The following is a 13,078-nucleotide window of genomic DNA, read 5'->3' as shown; positions in this document are numbered from 1 at the left end:
AGATGACTTAATAACATATGAAAGAGGATATATGAACATGTGACTTAATAACATATGAAAGAGGATATATGAACATATGACTTAATAACGTATGAAAGAGGATATATGAACATGTGACTTAATAACGTATGAAAGAGGATATATGAACATGTGACTTAATAACGTATGAAAGAGGATATATGAACCTTTGACTTAATAACGTATGAAAGAGGATATATGAACATGTGACTTAATAACGTATGAAAGAGGATATATGAACATGTGACTTAATAACATATGAAAGAGGATATATGAACATGTGATTTTTCCACTATAACACACACACATACACACATCAGCATCAGTGTTCCAAATCCTGTTTCTGTTTCTGCCAGCTCTTCCTCCAGCGATTACCCCTCATCTTGCGCATGTCCCGCCCTGCTGAGGCAGAGCCGTACTGGGATGGAGCGTTACCGCGGCGATCCAGCTCAGTGGGCTCCATTGCCTCGGCTGAGGAGTACGACAGTGTGAAGTCCCGCAGTGAGCTGATGTTTGAGAAACAGTCTGGGAGACACGGACTGGTGACCCGAGTCACACACGCTGCCAGTACGTTTCCAGAAACATTTAAACACATGAGATATAGAAGCATCAGTAGCTTCATTTGAGTTCTGAGCTTTGGTGTCTGTGTGGAGCTGTGAAACCACAAGAAGAGGGAGGAGCCATCAGCTGTACGCAGAGATCAAGCCGGCTGTGGATGGAGCCACTACATCATTAAACACATGCGCAACAAGAACGACTACAATGAGCTCAGAGGGTTCAAACAGAGTCCTCAACCCAAAGTCTGATTTAAAAAGATCAAAAGTGGCGTAAATGTCTGGTCCTGACAGGAGAAGGATAACTGGAGCGGCATCGCTCGTACAGTAGACCCACTCTGCCTCTTCCTGGTTACCCCGGTGATGACCTTTGGCACCGTAATCATCTTTCTGAGGGGAATCTGTAACCAACCTCCTCATCTGCCCTTCAAAGGAGCCCCGCATGACTCCAGAGAGGAGAACCCACGCCTGCTGTGATGCACACACACAGCCAGGGCTTTTTCCATCGCCATCGTTTCTCTGGGGGAAATGTTGCATTTCTTTATCTTAATAACAACAAATCTTTAGTTTGTTCTATAGGAGCTCCATATGTTTAGTGTCAAAGACTTCTTAGATTGTGTTCATTGCTGGCACATAAAGAAAAATGCTTTGATTTTACTAAAGTGACACAAACCCATCTCAACACTGTTTTTTATATCCTCTATATTATTGTGCGTAGTCTGTGTAACTGTTGTGCTTTATTTCTGCTGGCTTCTTTAATGGGATGTAAACCAGCCTGACATAATACCAGTTGAGTACTTTATTTTATGTTGCCAAAGGTTTAAAAACAGCCTGACAGAATAAGAAATTGTGAAAATTTAGAGGATGAATTATACCTGGTGGTATCTGATCTTGAATGGCAAATTTTAGAGTATTTTATAGGGAAGTGAAATAATGTTTGGACCTCTTATCAGGCAAAGAGAAAGTTGTTAAGAACAGCTCTAAAAACACCACCTCAGGGGGACTATATCCAAATCTCTCCATTTACTGATGGGACGTTGAAACGTCAATACGCGGATTCATACATTTAGAACTGGACGTTGCACCAGAACTGGAAGCGCGGACTGATACATTTTTAACAGCGGTCCTGCTTCAGCCCTCCGGGGCTTAATAACAAAATACGAAAAATACGAACATTTAATTAATTTTGGAAACATTGTTGTCGTTGTTCGACTTGCCGGCTTTTGCAAAATTGCTAAATACGCGCTAGCATGCATGTTTTAAGCTATGGTAGCGGTATGTTTTACCATGCCCGCACCCTATAATCCGGAGCGCCTGATGTATGTGTTAAATACAGAAATAGCACCGTAACTGAGGCTGCACCTTTTAATACGGTGCGCCCTTTGGTCGCGAACATACGGTATATAGAACATAGGGCACGTTTGTGCGTGATATCACTCCGCGTCTGCGCAACGACCACAACCTCCTATCTTTAGTATTGCTGCGCCAACTGGTGGTCTTTTGGGTTGAGGATAACGGTGATCTATATGTAGCTATATGTAGCTATAGCGTCATTGGCCTCCACTCCAGCCACTCCTGGTAGTTCCTCAAAAACACTGAGTTTCTAGTGGATGCACAATCTGTGGAAGCCAACATAGAAACTTCTGAAGAGCCAAAGTTCTTGCAACAAAAATATAGTCCCCAATTAGCTTGTTTTGTTATCACACGACCCCGCCCCCATTATCTTAAGAGAATATAAAAGAATGAGTGGAGACAGAAGAGAGAATGAGACGTTTTTGGCGCATGTCGCTCTTGATTTTGTGTTTATTTTTGCAGTAAACTTAAAGGAGGCCTTTACACTTTATGTTTGATTCCATTTAAGCTGATATTCCATTCTTGACATCTTTAAATTTACAGTATTCATGGGAGTTTTATTTGGTCATTTTGCTTCTTTTTATTTCCTATTTCCCACATTTATTCATAGTTTTTATTAGATTGCAATAAATCCTATAACATTGAACAGACTGACTAAAGTCAAATGAGCTGCGGTTCCCACCGATAGCCGTCATTCTGATGGGTTTTTGCTGGCTGCAGCTGAAATATTCCAATGCTCCATGTCACAGAGACAGTAAATACTAAACCCTAAAGATTCTGAAGGCATGATGTAAAATAGTAACGTATAATACAGACATTTGAAGAGACAATTAAGAGAATGTTTCCATGCTTCTAAGAGTGGCCGAGGAGCCATTTAGAACTTTATAAAGAAGCATTGTGTGATACCAGGAACTAATTTAACTTCAAGGCGAAGCTGCTTCTGCTTTGTCGACCATCGACTGATCTCCTGAAAGTCCACCAGCGCTTTTTAAAAACTGAATTCTTCATCTATGGAGGGAGTAGACGGCAGATGTTTCCACAGATGCTCTTCACCAGTGGTCAGTGAGTGATGCAGCAGATGAGCGGGAGTTGACTGGCTTCAACCAGCTACTGTCTCAATGTCTCCAGCCCATAGTGTGGATTCTCTAGGAGATCAGACAGCAGCTTCACTCCTGAATCCTGCAGCTGGTTCTGACCCAGGTCCAGTTCTCTGAGATGGGAGGGATTGGACCTCAGCGCCGAGGCCAGAGTCAGGGCTGTTCTCTGATAAGATGCAGTCCCATAATCTAAATAAAGAAGGGAAACTTTTATAAGGTTATAAGTGAAACCAGTATTAATCTGAAAGGTTAATCAAAGTCATGATCTGTAAATATTTAATTTAGTTACAGGTTAAAAAATGATAGTAATATGTAATTACCACAATTCCAACCTCTCAGGTTTGCACTGTTCCAGAGGAGAATATATATTGTTCTGGCCCTCACTCTTCCCAGGTTCTCCCACCTCTTTCCCTCCTATCTCATCATGGAGATCCATCTCACCTGGGGCTCATCTTTAAAGGCACAACCTGTCTTAGATGACTTCCTGTCTCCCTCACCATCTCCCTCCTCGTTGGCTGGTGTCTACCAGGCACCCTCACCTAGTTTTGTCTAATTTTGGTTACCATCTGTCGGCTTTTTCATTGTCCTTAAATCAGTTTATCATGAATAAGTGGTCCCCGTGTGGCCCTCCCTCCTGAAGGAACTGGGCACAACACACACACTCAGAAAGTGTGAGGACCCTCGGATGGAATAATGGACATTTTTGAGAATGGTGTTTACCTCAGAGTTTCCAGTCGGCAGTTTGGAAAGTGGAGAAAACCACAGAGCAGCTTCACTCCTGAATCCTGCAGCTGGTTCTGACTCAGGTCCAGTTCTCTGAGATGGGAGGGATTGGACCTCAGCGCCGAGGCCAGAGAGCCACAGCTGATCTTTGATAAACTGCAGAAGTCCAATCTGAAAAATGCAGGATGAGGTTATACGGTGCAGGTCTGCATGTTATCTGCGTCAGTACTAAACCTACGTTAGTTCTTAGTTGGGTCAGACCTGAATTCACGATATTCCAAGGAATTTTTTTAATGTGGTGCATCACAGCAGTGTTGAGAACAGCCTCACTTCACCATCTTAGCAGCTGGTATATAGGTAGAAAAATGAAGACTGACCTGAGCCTCTCCAGTTTACAGTTTGGACTCTCCAGTCCAGAACAGAGCAGCTTCACTCCTGAATCCTGCAATGTGTTGTGGCTCAGGTCCAGAACCCTCAGATGGGAGAGGTTGGACTTCAGAGCTGAGGCCACAGAATCACAGCTGGTCTCTGATAAACTACAGCGACAATTATTTTGAGAGAAGACAAATAAAAATCAACATGTACCAGAGCAAAACACAGCTTACAAGCAACAAACCTCTGGTCCTGCACCGGCTTATCTGCCGTATGTTCCTATTTTGGGTTCTTTCAGGGCGGTTGGACAAGATCTACAGCGTATGTAAAGTGTGTGTGGGTCAAAATACCTTCCAAGTTTGTGAGACCACATTTCTCAATAGCACTCAACTCTTGTCAGGAGCTGGGACAAAGCGACCCACTCCTGATAGCTTGTGGGCGATGCTGCAGCGACCCTGCAATCCCTACACTCTCTGGTGAAACCAAATCAAAGGTTTTAGACACTGCTGGATGCTGGAAGGGTGGCTATAGTCTGGACGCATCGTTCCCCTGACTGCACATTTCTCCAACAATGATTGGCAGCTGGTGTCACTTGTTCTCCAGATGAGAGAAGGAAAGAGAGCCCCCCCACAGTGTGTTTGATTGCCCCACTGCAAGCTCAATGCTGCCAGAAAACATTGCAGGAGCATCAATTCCCCTCAGGGCATCAACAAGGAGCTCAGGAAAAGGTGCAGCTGCCACCTACTAGAGACAAGCACACTGAGCTGAGATTCAAAGCCCTCTCCTCCCAAGAGAAGAGCTTGTTTGTTGGAGGCTCTTCTGGGCGATACCTGGTGCCACAGCTCCAGCTCAGCCCGTCTCTGGAGCTGAGGTGGAGCTTAGCAAGTTTCATGGTTCTCCACCACTTCCTCTGGCTGAGGACCTTCTCAGCTGGTGGTTTCTGCTCCACCTTCCAAGTTGAGCAGGTGATACTTCTGCATTCCTGCCACCAGTGTCTCTGCAGAAAGAGTCTTCTCTACTGTTTTATATTAGATTATAGAAAATTAGGATTTTTGGCTGATGTCTTAGATGTTGTTGACTAAGAGCAGGTTTTTCTTTAATAACATAGAGAGATTCGATGAGAAGAGCAAATGTATTATTTTATGAGCTACTTCCACTACTATTATATACACATACTTCCATATTGTCTTAGATTGCAAGCTGCATTTATTGCATCGTTCATAGAAAGTCATATTTGTGAGGAGAAAAACTCCAATAAGGTCATGTTCTTTAATGACCATTACAACAGAAGGAGGCGATGAACAAACAGATTAACTAAAAATGTGTGAAAACTTATGGATGGAAACCTTTTTAAAATGGTTGCATTGTGTAGAATCAGTGGAGAATCAACTTGTTGACTTCTGATTTGGACTCCAATGGAAGTGAGGTGCAACAATTGTGGATGCTGAAAGCTTCAGATCTTCATGAAGGTTTCTGTGGTTGGACTGACCTGCTGCCCCTTTAAGAGGGAGGCAGGTTTGGGCTTCTGGCTGGAATGAAGCCACCTAAGATGAGAATGACTGCAGGCTTTCGGTACCAAGGTTTAACAGGGTGCTCACTTCACACTTGGGCTTTTCTCTTTTTTGGGATGGCTTTCTCAGTAGAGAAGGGGCATGGCACACTGCAGCAGCTTTCTTTTTGGGGTTTCTAGTTTTCCTTCTGATCTTTAAAAGACAGGAAGAACCATTTTTGATTGGTCTGAATGTTTGGGCGGTTTTGTGGCCAGCCTAAAATAAAACAAGACAAATCCAATCCTCACATGGACAGATTTCCACAACCAATTTAATACTGCAAATCTGTCCTGTGTGGTCTTTTTTCTGAGAACTGTAACACTACGTTTATACAAAGATCAAACATGGAAACAGTTATTGTCTAACTAGTTACACCTGGGAAAGTACTGGATCATCTCTGACTGACCTGAGAGTCTCCAGCTCACAGAGAGGATCCTGGAGAAAACCACAGAGCAGCTTCACTCCTGGATCCTCCAGGTGGTTCTGTCTCAGGTCCAGAACCCTCAGATGGGAGGGATTGGACCTGAGCGCTGAGGCCAGAGAGCCACAGCTGATCTCTGATAAACTGCAGTACTCAGCCTGGAAAAGGAATAAATGGGGCAAATAAAAACACATTTCTAAATCTGAAAATGAAGAGAAAAGCAGAAAAAAATAAAGAAATTTAGCAAAGACCACCAGAGGCCTCCTGACCTGAGCGTCTCCAGTCTGCAGTTTGGATGCATCATTCCAGAAGACAGTAACTTTACTGCATCATCTGTCAGGCTTTGGTTCCAGCTGAAGCTCAGCTCCCGTAGATGAGAAGGGTTTGACGTCATTGCTGAGGCCACAACTTCCCAATGACTCGTTGAAAGAAGATGACCAGGCAGTCTGTTGTGTATGAAACAAAAATAGTGAGTCAAACTTTGGGATTTCTCATCAACTTCATCTGAGAATCTACCTCAACACAAATGTAGCTCATTTCCTGGAAAAGCTAAATTCAACACCGTAGAGCAACAGTTTGAACGACCATCAGATCTGAAATGCAACTGAATTATTCTCAACATTTGTCTTATTTTAGAACAGCTCATAATTACTCAATATTTAAAATGATTGTAGCAAATGGTTTAAAGAAACGTGCATCTTTTTATCTGTCTATCGGCTCTTTGGATATTTTGCATTTCATCCAATTTGTACGATGGTGCGTCAAGTCTTAATTCAGCGATCCGATCGATGACATCAGAGTCTCTGGTTGCATCGATTGCCCTCAGCTTCTGTTCTATCTGCCTGTTTCCCTTCAAATCATTTTCACTGCACCTTTTGTTGCTAGTGATGAAGTTGCCACCTAACGGGTGTGGAAAGGCTCAAACAACTTTGTGGGTCACATAAAGGCTCCAAACGGAACCGCCACAAAGACCTAAAACACCCATTTAAACCAACGAGGCCGGCTGTTTTTACGTTGAACAAATGAAGCAAAATAGTCACGTGTCATTAGTTAAATGTGTTTTTCTGTCGTTTGAATACGATGTATACAAACAAACAAAAGTGATTTAATGACATGACAGTAATTTCATGATAGTCAGTTAACTTGTGGCTCCTATTATTCCTGCCTTATGTTGGTTTGTCTGGATTGACCTTTGAACTTATATCCAGCCAGTGTTGAACATTTCTGGATGAATTGTTGTTTTTAATTTATGGATGCTGCAATGGAGATAAAGAATTGAAGGAATGACCACTGGAGGGGGTATTGCTACCTGACATGATCCACTCGCTTGATTTAAACGCCGATGTCCGGCCCCAGAAATCTTTACTTACACGAACTTCCTGCAGTTCCTCACAGCTGGAATCAGGCGACGTCGTCCCTCCTTTGAGGTGTTGTACTGCTGCAGGTTCAGCTCATCCAGAACCTCCTCTGACATCTGCAGCAGGTAGGCCAGAGCTGAACAGTGGATCACTGACAGTTCCCTCTCTGATTTCTTCTCTGACTTCAGGAACTCTTGGATCTCCTGATGGACTGACTGATCCTTCATCTCCATCAGACAGTGGAAGATGTTGATGCTTCTGTCTGGGGAGAATTCATCACTGTTCTCCTCCTTCAGGTTGTTGAGGACCTTCTGGATGGTTTCTGGGTGGTTCTCCGTCTGATCCAACAGTCCACCCAAGATCCTCTGATTGGACTCCAGAGAGAGACCATGAAGGAAGCGAACAAACAAGTCCAGGTGGCCATTTACACTTTTGAGAGATTTCATTAGTGCTCTCCTGAGGAAGTCATCAAGAGATTTGACTGGATCGTTATTAAACAACCCAACAAACCAGGAAAAGGGGTTTGGTTGCAAATATTTTAGGAGAGACTCCATAATCCTTTTATTGATGGTGTAACAGTGGAACATGTAGACGGCAGCCAGAAACTCCTGAACGCTCAGATGAACAAAGCAGTAGACTGATTTCTGGAAGATCACACTCTCTCTCTTGAAGATCTCTGTACAAACTCCTGAGTACACCGACACCTCGGAGACGTCCAGTCCACATTGCTCCAGGTCTTCTGAGTAGAACATGATGTTTCCTTTCTCCAGATGTTCAAACGCCAGCCGACCCAACTTCAGAAGGAGTTCTTTATCAGCCTCAGTCAGTTCCTCTGGTCTCTGCTTTCCTCCATACTTCTGCTCCTTCCTCTTTATCTGAACCATCAGGAAGTGTGAGTAGAGGTCAGTCAGGGTTTGGGGCAGCTCTCCTCTCTGGTCTCTGGTCATCATGTCCTCCAGAACTATAGCAGTGATCCAGCAGAACACTGGGATCAGACACATGATGTGGAGGCTCCTGGAGGCCTTGATGTGTGAGATGATTCTCTTGGACAGATCTTCATCACTGAACCTCCTCCTGAAGTACTCCTCCTTCTGGGAGTCAGTGAAGCCTCGTACTTCTGTGATCCTGTCAACACACGAGGGAGGAATCTGATGGGCTGCTGCAGGTCTGGAGGTGATCCAGATGAGAGCTGAGGGAAGCAGGTTCCCCTGGATGAGGTTCACCAGGAGCACCTCAACTGACGATACTTGTGTGACATCAGAGATGAGCTGATGCTTGTTGAAACCCAGTGAAAATCTGCTTTCATCCAGGCCATCAAAGATGAACAGAAGTTTCCAGACAGTCAGATCTTCTGCTCTGATCTTCTGTAATGTTGGATGGAAAACATGAAGCAGTGAGAGAAGACTGTGCTGCTCATCTCTGATCAAGTTCAGCTCCCTCCATGAGAGCGGAATCACCAGACTGATGTCTTGGTTCTCCAAACCTTCTGCCCAGTCCAGACTGAACTTCTGCACTGAGAAGGTTTTTCCAATAACACACAGAAGGAATACCTAGATGCAGGAGCCAAAACCAGAGACAACACGAAAAAAGTATGTAGGGAATCATATTAACTTATATATGACCACTCTTCTACTATAATTAGTAGAAGAGTGGTCATATATAAGTTAATTATAATTGCTAACATACGTGACGTGTAACATTAATGCAAACGTGAATTCAAACATTTGTCTTTGTTACTATGATAAAAACACAATAACTATGAAAAATTAATACTATCTGTAATGTGACATCAACAACACACAATTATTCCTCAAATATTCTGTCTCCTTCCCCATTATGTAAAAAGCTCTGAAAATGTAGCAATCTTATAACAGAGCATGAAGCACAACTTTAATTTGTATGTAACAGTTTAACTTACAGTAATTAAGGACATTAGACAGTGTCACACCAGCTGTCAAACTGTAAAGTTAAAGTTAGCTTTATACATTACTGTAAAGTAACAGTGCAGCACCGGATAAACGGTGTCTATTGAACAAAAGAAAAACAACGTTAGCTAATAAGCAAGTTACTGACATCAGCGTCGTATAATTGGCGCACATGTCTGCCATACACCGACCCATGAAAGCGTGTGCACGAGGACGCCTGCCTGCACCCGCGTAGCTTACATGGGCGGGAGTTTGTTGGTCATGTTAACATCATGTCTCTTCACAAGGATAACATTAAAACACATTAAAAAACGAGTAATAAGCTAGTAAGCTTTACCACGGCCGACGTGCAGTAAAGATGAGATACCGCCATTTAGTGATGAAAGTCTGTATCTGAATTTCAGATGTGATTAACATTAAACAGTATCAAACATTACTTTTTGCGGGGGTCAAATGAGCTGGGCCGATGCTCTGTAATAAAACCTTAGCATAGAAGTAGGTGAAGGGCTGGAAATGTCGTTAGGCGCTTGTAGAAAACGCTAACAACATACTTAAGCTAATTAGCTTACCTGCTAGGGCAAAATGGTCGTCAGCTCCCGCTTCTGTCCAGAAAATGGCCAAGCACAACAGTCAAACTGCAGACCAGGCGAAAATCCGTAATGGACGAATCAGTTCAGTTCCCGGTCTGCTCAGGTTCGGTAGAAGGTCCGTTTGGTCGACAGCAAATTCAAACTTGTTCAGACCATGTGCGCATGCACGTCAGTCATCTATGGGGTTTCCCACTGGTTCCCAACTTAACTCAAAAATCTACTCAAAAGTTGATAATCTTTATTGTGCTGTTTATAAAATCGTAGTTAGGACAACAATGAGAGAAATTGGTTGGGCAAACAAGTTTTTGTAGGTTGTAAATGGAAAGCTTTATTTCTGAGTCAGTTTAATTTGAAAACTTTAATTAAATCAACAATTAGCAGCTATGAAGGTTGCAAGCCTTTTGGGTTCGACCTCTCTTTGTGAATCAGCCTTTTCTGACAGGAACTTCATCAAGAACCAACACAAGACGCCTCCCTGATGCACATCTGCCAGACTCACTCAGAGCTGCACTGTCAAGTTCCCCACCAGAGGACAACACACTGGTAACCGCAGCAACGCCAGGCTTCCCCCCCAACGGACAAAGAAACGGACACCAGATTTGGTGTCTCCTTCAGAATTTGTTAAATGTGTCTGTAAAATGTAACAATTGTTTAGTTAAAATGTTCATGTGAAAACATCTGCAGACTGATGTGAAGTTCAAAACGTAATCAGATTTATTTTAAAAATCTGAAAGTTTATTTTTGTATTTTGCATGAATTATTATTTGTACAACGTGGTGCAAAGTAATTCATGATTTGTTAAAAAATGTCAGTGGCTGGTAAAAATGGGACATTGTGATTTCCTAGACTGTTGGAGAAGTGATCATTTTAAAATGGTTTGAACATTTATTTCAATTTGAAAAACACTTGCACTAAGACAAAAATAGAAATAAAGTGTTGCATATTGATATTCATCTGTTCCCGATCTTGTTAAATCATTGTTGATATTGATTGTGAGAAATCATTAACATGATCAGTGTCTTTGCAGAGATGAATATCATTAACTATTAATAAGGACATTTAGTTAAAGGTAAATTGAGCAAATTGGCTATTTCAGAAGTGTGTATCAGACTGGGGCCCTTCACATGATTCAGTACCCAGGAAGTAGCTCTGCGTCTCAGAAAGGTTGGTGACCCCTGTGCTACAGAGTCAAGTTTAGAGGAGAAATATCTATTGGCTTCATTTGAGCTCCACTGTTGAGCTCAGACTGAGGTCATCAAATGTCCTGTGCCATCAACCCTCTGAACAAAGGTTTGCTGTAATCTGGCAAAGCTAAAGCTGTGCTCCACACCAAGGCTTGCTTCATGTCACAGAAGGCCGTTTCTGCATTTTTCAGTCCAATTTAGTGGAGAAGTCATTTTTAAGTTATCACACATCAGTCTTTGCAACGGTGCTGTAATTTCAGTATAATTTGGCCCCCAGTTGCAACAATAATTAGTCCTAAAAAGGACATCATTTGCTTTGTAGTCTGGTTTCGGAGCTTGCAGAATAGCTGTTTTATGGCCCTCTATGATAGTGGGATGGACACGTCTCTCCTAATCAGACCAGTTTCCCCCAAAAAGTGCTCCAACTGTCTAGAAAGGCCACACTGGTTATCGGGGCACCCACCGTGACGCCAGCGACGGAGCGACGACATGCGGCTAAACTCTCCTCGCTGGCCAGATTGGGGAGGGGACCAGAGAATGCCCGGAGTCCCACATCGTTTTTTGCGTAGTTGCACACCGACTCCAAGTTACCGTATTTTTCCGGACTATAAGCCGCTACTTTTTCCTAAACTTTAAACACTGCGGCTTATTCTATGGTGCGGCTTATTCATGGATTTTTTTTTCTTCCACTGCTAGGCGCTCTAATCGGACTAGAATCAAAACTAAGAGAAAATCAATGCAAAGAAGAAAACGCTACTTTTTTCTTAGCAGATAGAACACGGACGACAAATTACCACTGTTAATGTTTTCAAATCCTCGCCCCTTCATCATGGAACCCACACGAAGAAGTTCGTATGATGCAGGTTTTAAGTTGAAGGCCATTGATCTAGCTAGCCAGGAAGGAAACCGCGCTGCTGCACGCAAGCTTAGCGTTAATGAATGTATGGTGAGACGTTGGAGGCGGCAGCGGGAGGAGCTAATGCAATGCCCAAAGTCGAAAAAAGCTTTCAGGGACATAAAAGCAGGTGGGCTGAACTGAAAATGTCCTGGAGGACTGGGTGAACACACAGCGAGCAGGTGGCCGAGGTGTATCCACTCTACAGATCCGACTTAAAGCCAAAACAATCGCCCGCAAAATGAATATTGAAGATTTCCGTCATGGTGTTTCAGATTTATGAACTAAAAACCTGTCATCAGGACACGGACCACTCTCTGTCAGGAACTCCCCCCTGACTATCAGGAAAATATTAAAAACTTCCACAAATTCGTTGAAACAAAGATCCAAGAACACTCCATCCATCGGACCAGACGACATAATAAATATGGACGAAGCACCTTTGACGTTTGCTCTGCCTCTGACCAGGACTGTTAACAAGACAGGCGCATCATCCGTGTTGTTTGAAAACAACACAGGCCACGAGAGAACGCACTTCACCTGCGTTCGGGCACACGGCATCCGGACAACAACTTCCACCACTGGGGATTTTTAGTGGCATAGTGGTCAAAGTTAACACCAAAGGGGGGATGATGGAAGCCTGATGAAGGAATGGTTAACGGAGTGCTACAGCAGCGCGCAGGAGGAGTTTTTCACCGGAAAAAAGCACTGCTTGTTTTGGATAGCATGAGGGCCCACATCACAGATTCTGTGGAAGCAGCGATCACCAAAACAAACTCTATTCCAGCTGTGATTCCTGGAGGTGCAACAAAGTATTTGCAGCCACTTGACATCTGTGTGAATCGGGCATTTAAAGCTGCACTCCGTTCAGGGTTGAGTGGGAGACTTGGATGACAAGTGGTGAGAATCATTCCCAAAAACCGGCCGCATGCGAAAAGCGTCCTTTTCTGATGTCTGTCAGTGGATCCTAAACCTAGCGTAGTGCTGTGAAAGAATCCACGATCACCAACGGGTTCCAAAGGCTGGACTGCTACGCGA

General features: G+C 43.4%; 1 protein-coding gene and 1 long non-coding RNA gene across 2 annotated transcripts; both read right to left on the bottom strand.

Annotated features, from left to right (window-relative positions):
• Window positions 1–2,357: 2,357 nt before the first annotated feature.
• On the bottom strand, window positions 2,358–4,295 carry LOC130520901 (uncharacterized). The gene is made up of 3 exons (XR_008949099.1): window positions 4,123–4,295; window positions 3,743–3,916; window positions 2,358–3,211 (listed from the first exon to the last, which is right to left on the bottom strand). It is a non-coding gene; the product is annotated as an uncharacterized LOC130520901 (long non-coding RNA).
• A 1,082-nt stretch (window positions 4,296–5,377) lies between these two features.
• LOC130520900 (NLR family CARD domain-containing protein 3-like) lies at window positions 5,378–8,996 on the bottom strand (the record flags this gene model as incomplete). Its single annotated transcript, XM_057024598.1, has 3 exons — window positions 5,378–5,384; window positions 6,358–6,534; window positions 7,459–8,996. Coding segments are annotated over 3 exons (1,722 nt in total), but the record flags the coding sequence as incomplete, so codon positions are not given.
• Window positions 8,997–13,078: the final 4,082 nt, after the last annotated feature.

This window comes from Takifugu flavidus, unplaced genomic scaffold (assembly GCF_003711565.1).
Source record: "Takifugu flavidus isolate HTHZ2018 unplaced genomic scaffold, ASM371156v2 ctg579, whole genome shotgun sequence".
In the NCBI taxonomy this organism is placed as follows: Eukaryota; Metazoa; Chordata; class Actinopteri; order Tetraodontiformes; family Tetraodontidae; genus Takifugu; species Takifugu flavidus.
The sequence above is the reverse complement of the archived record's forward strand: the minus strand, read 5'-3'. Positions and strand labels throughout refer to the sequence as shown.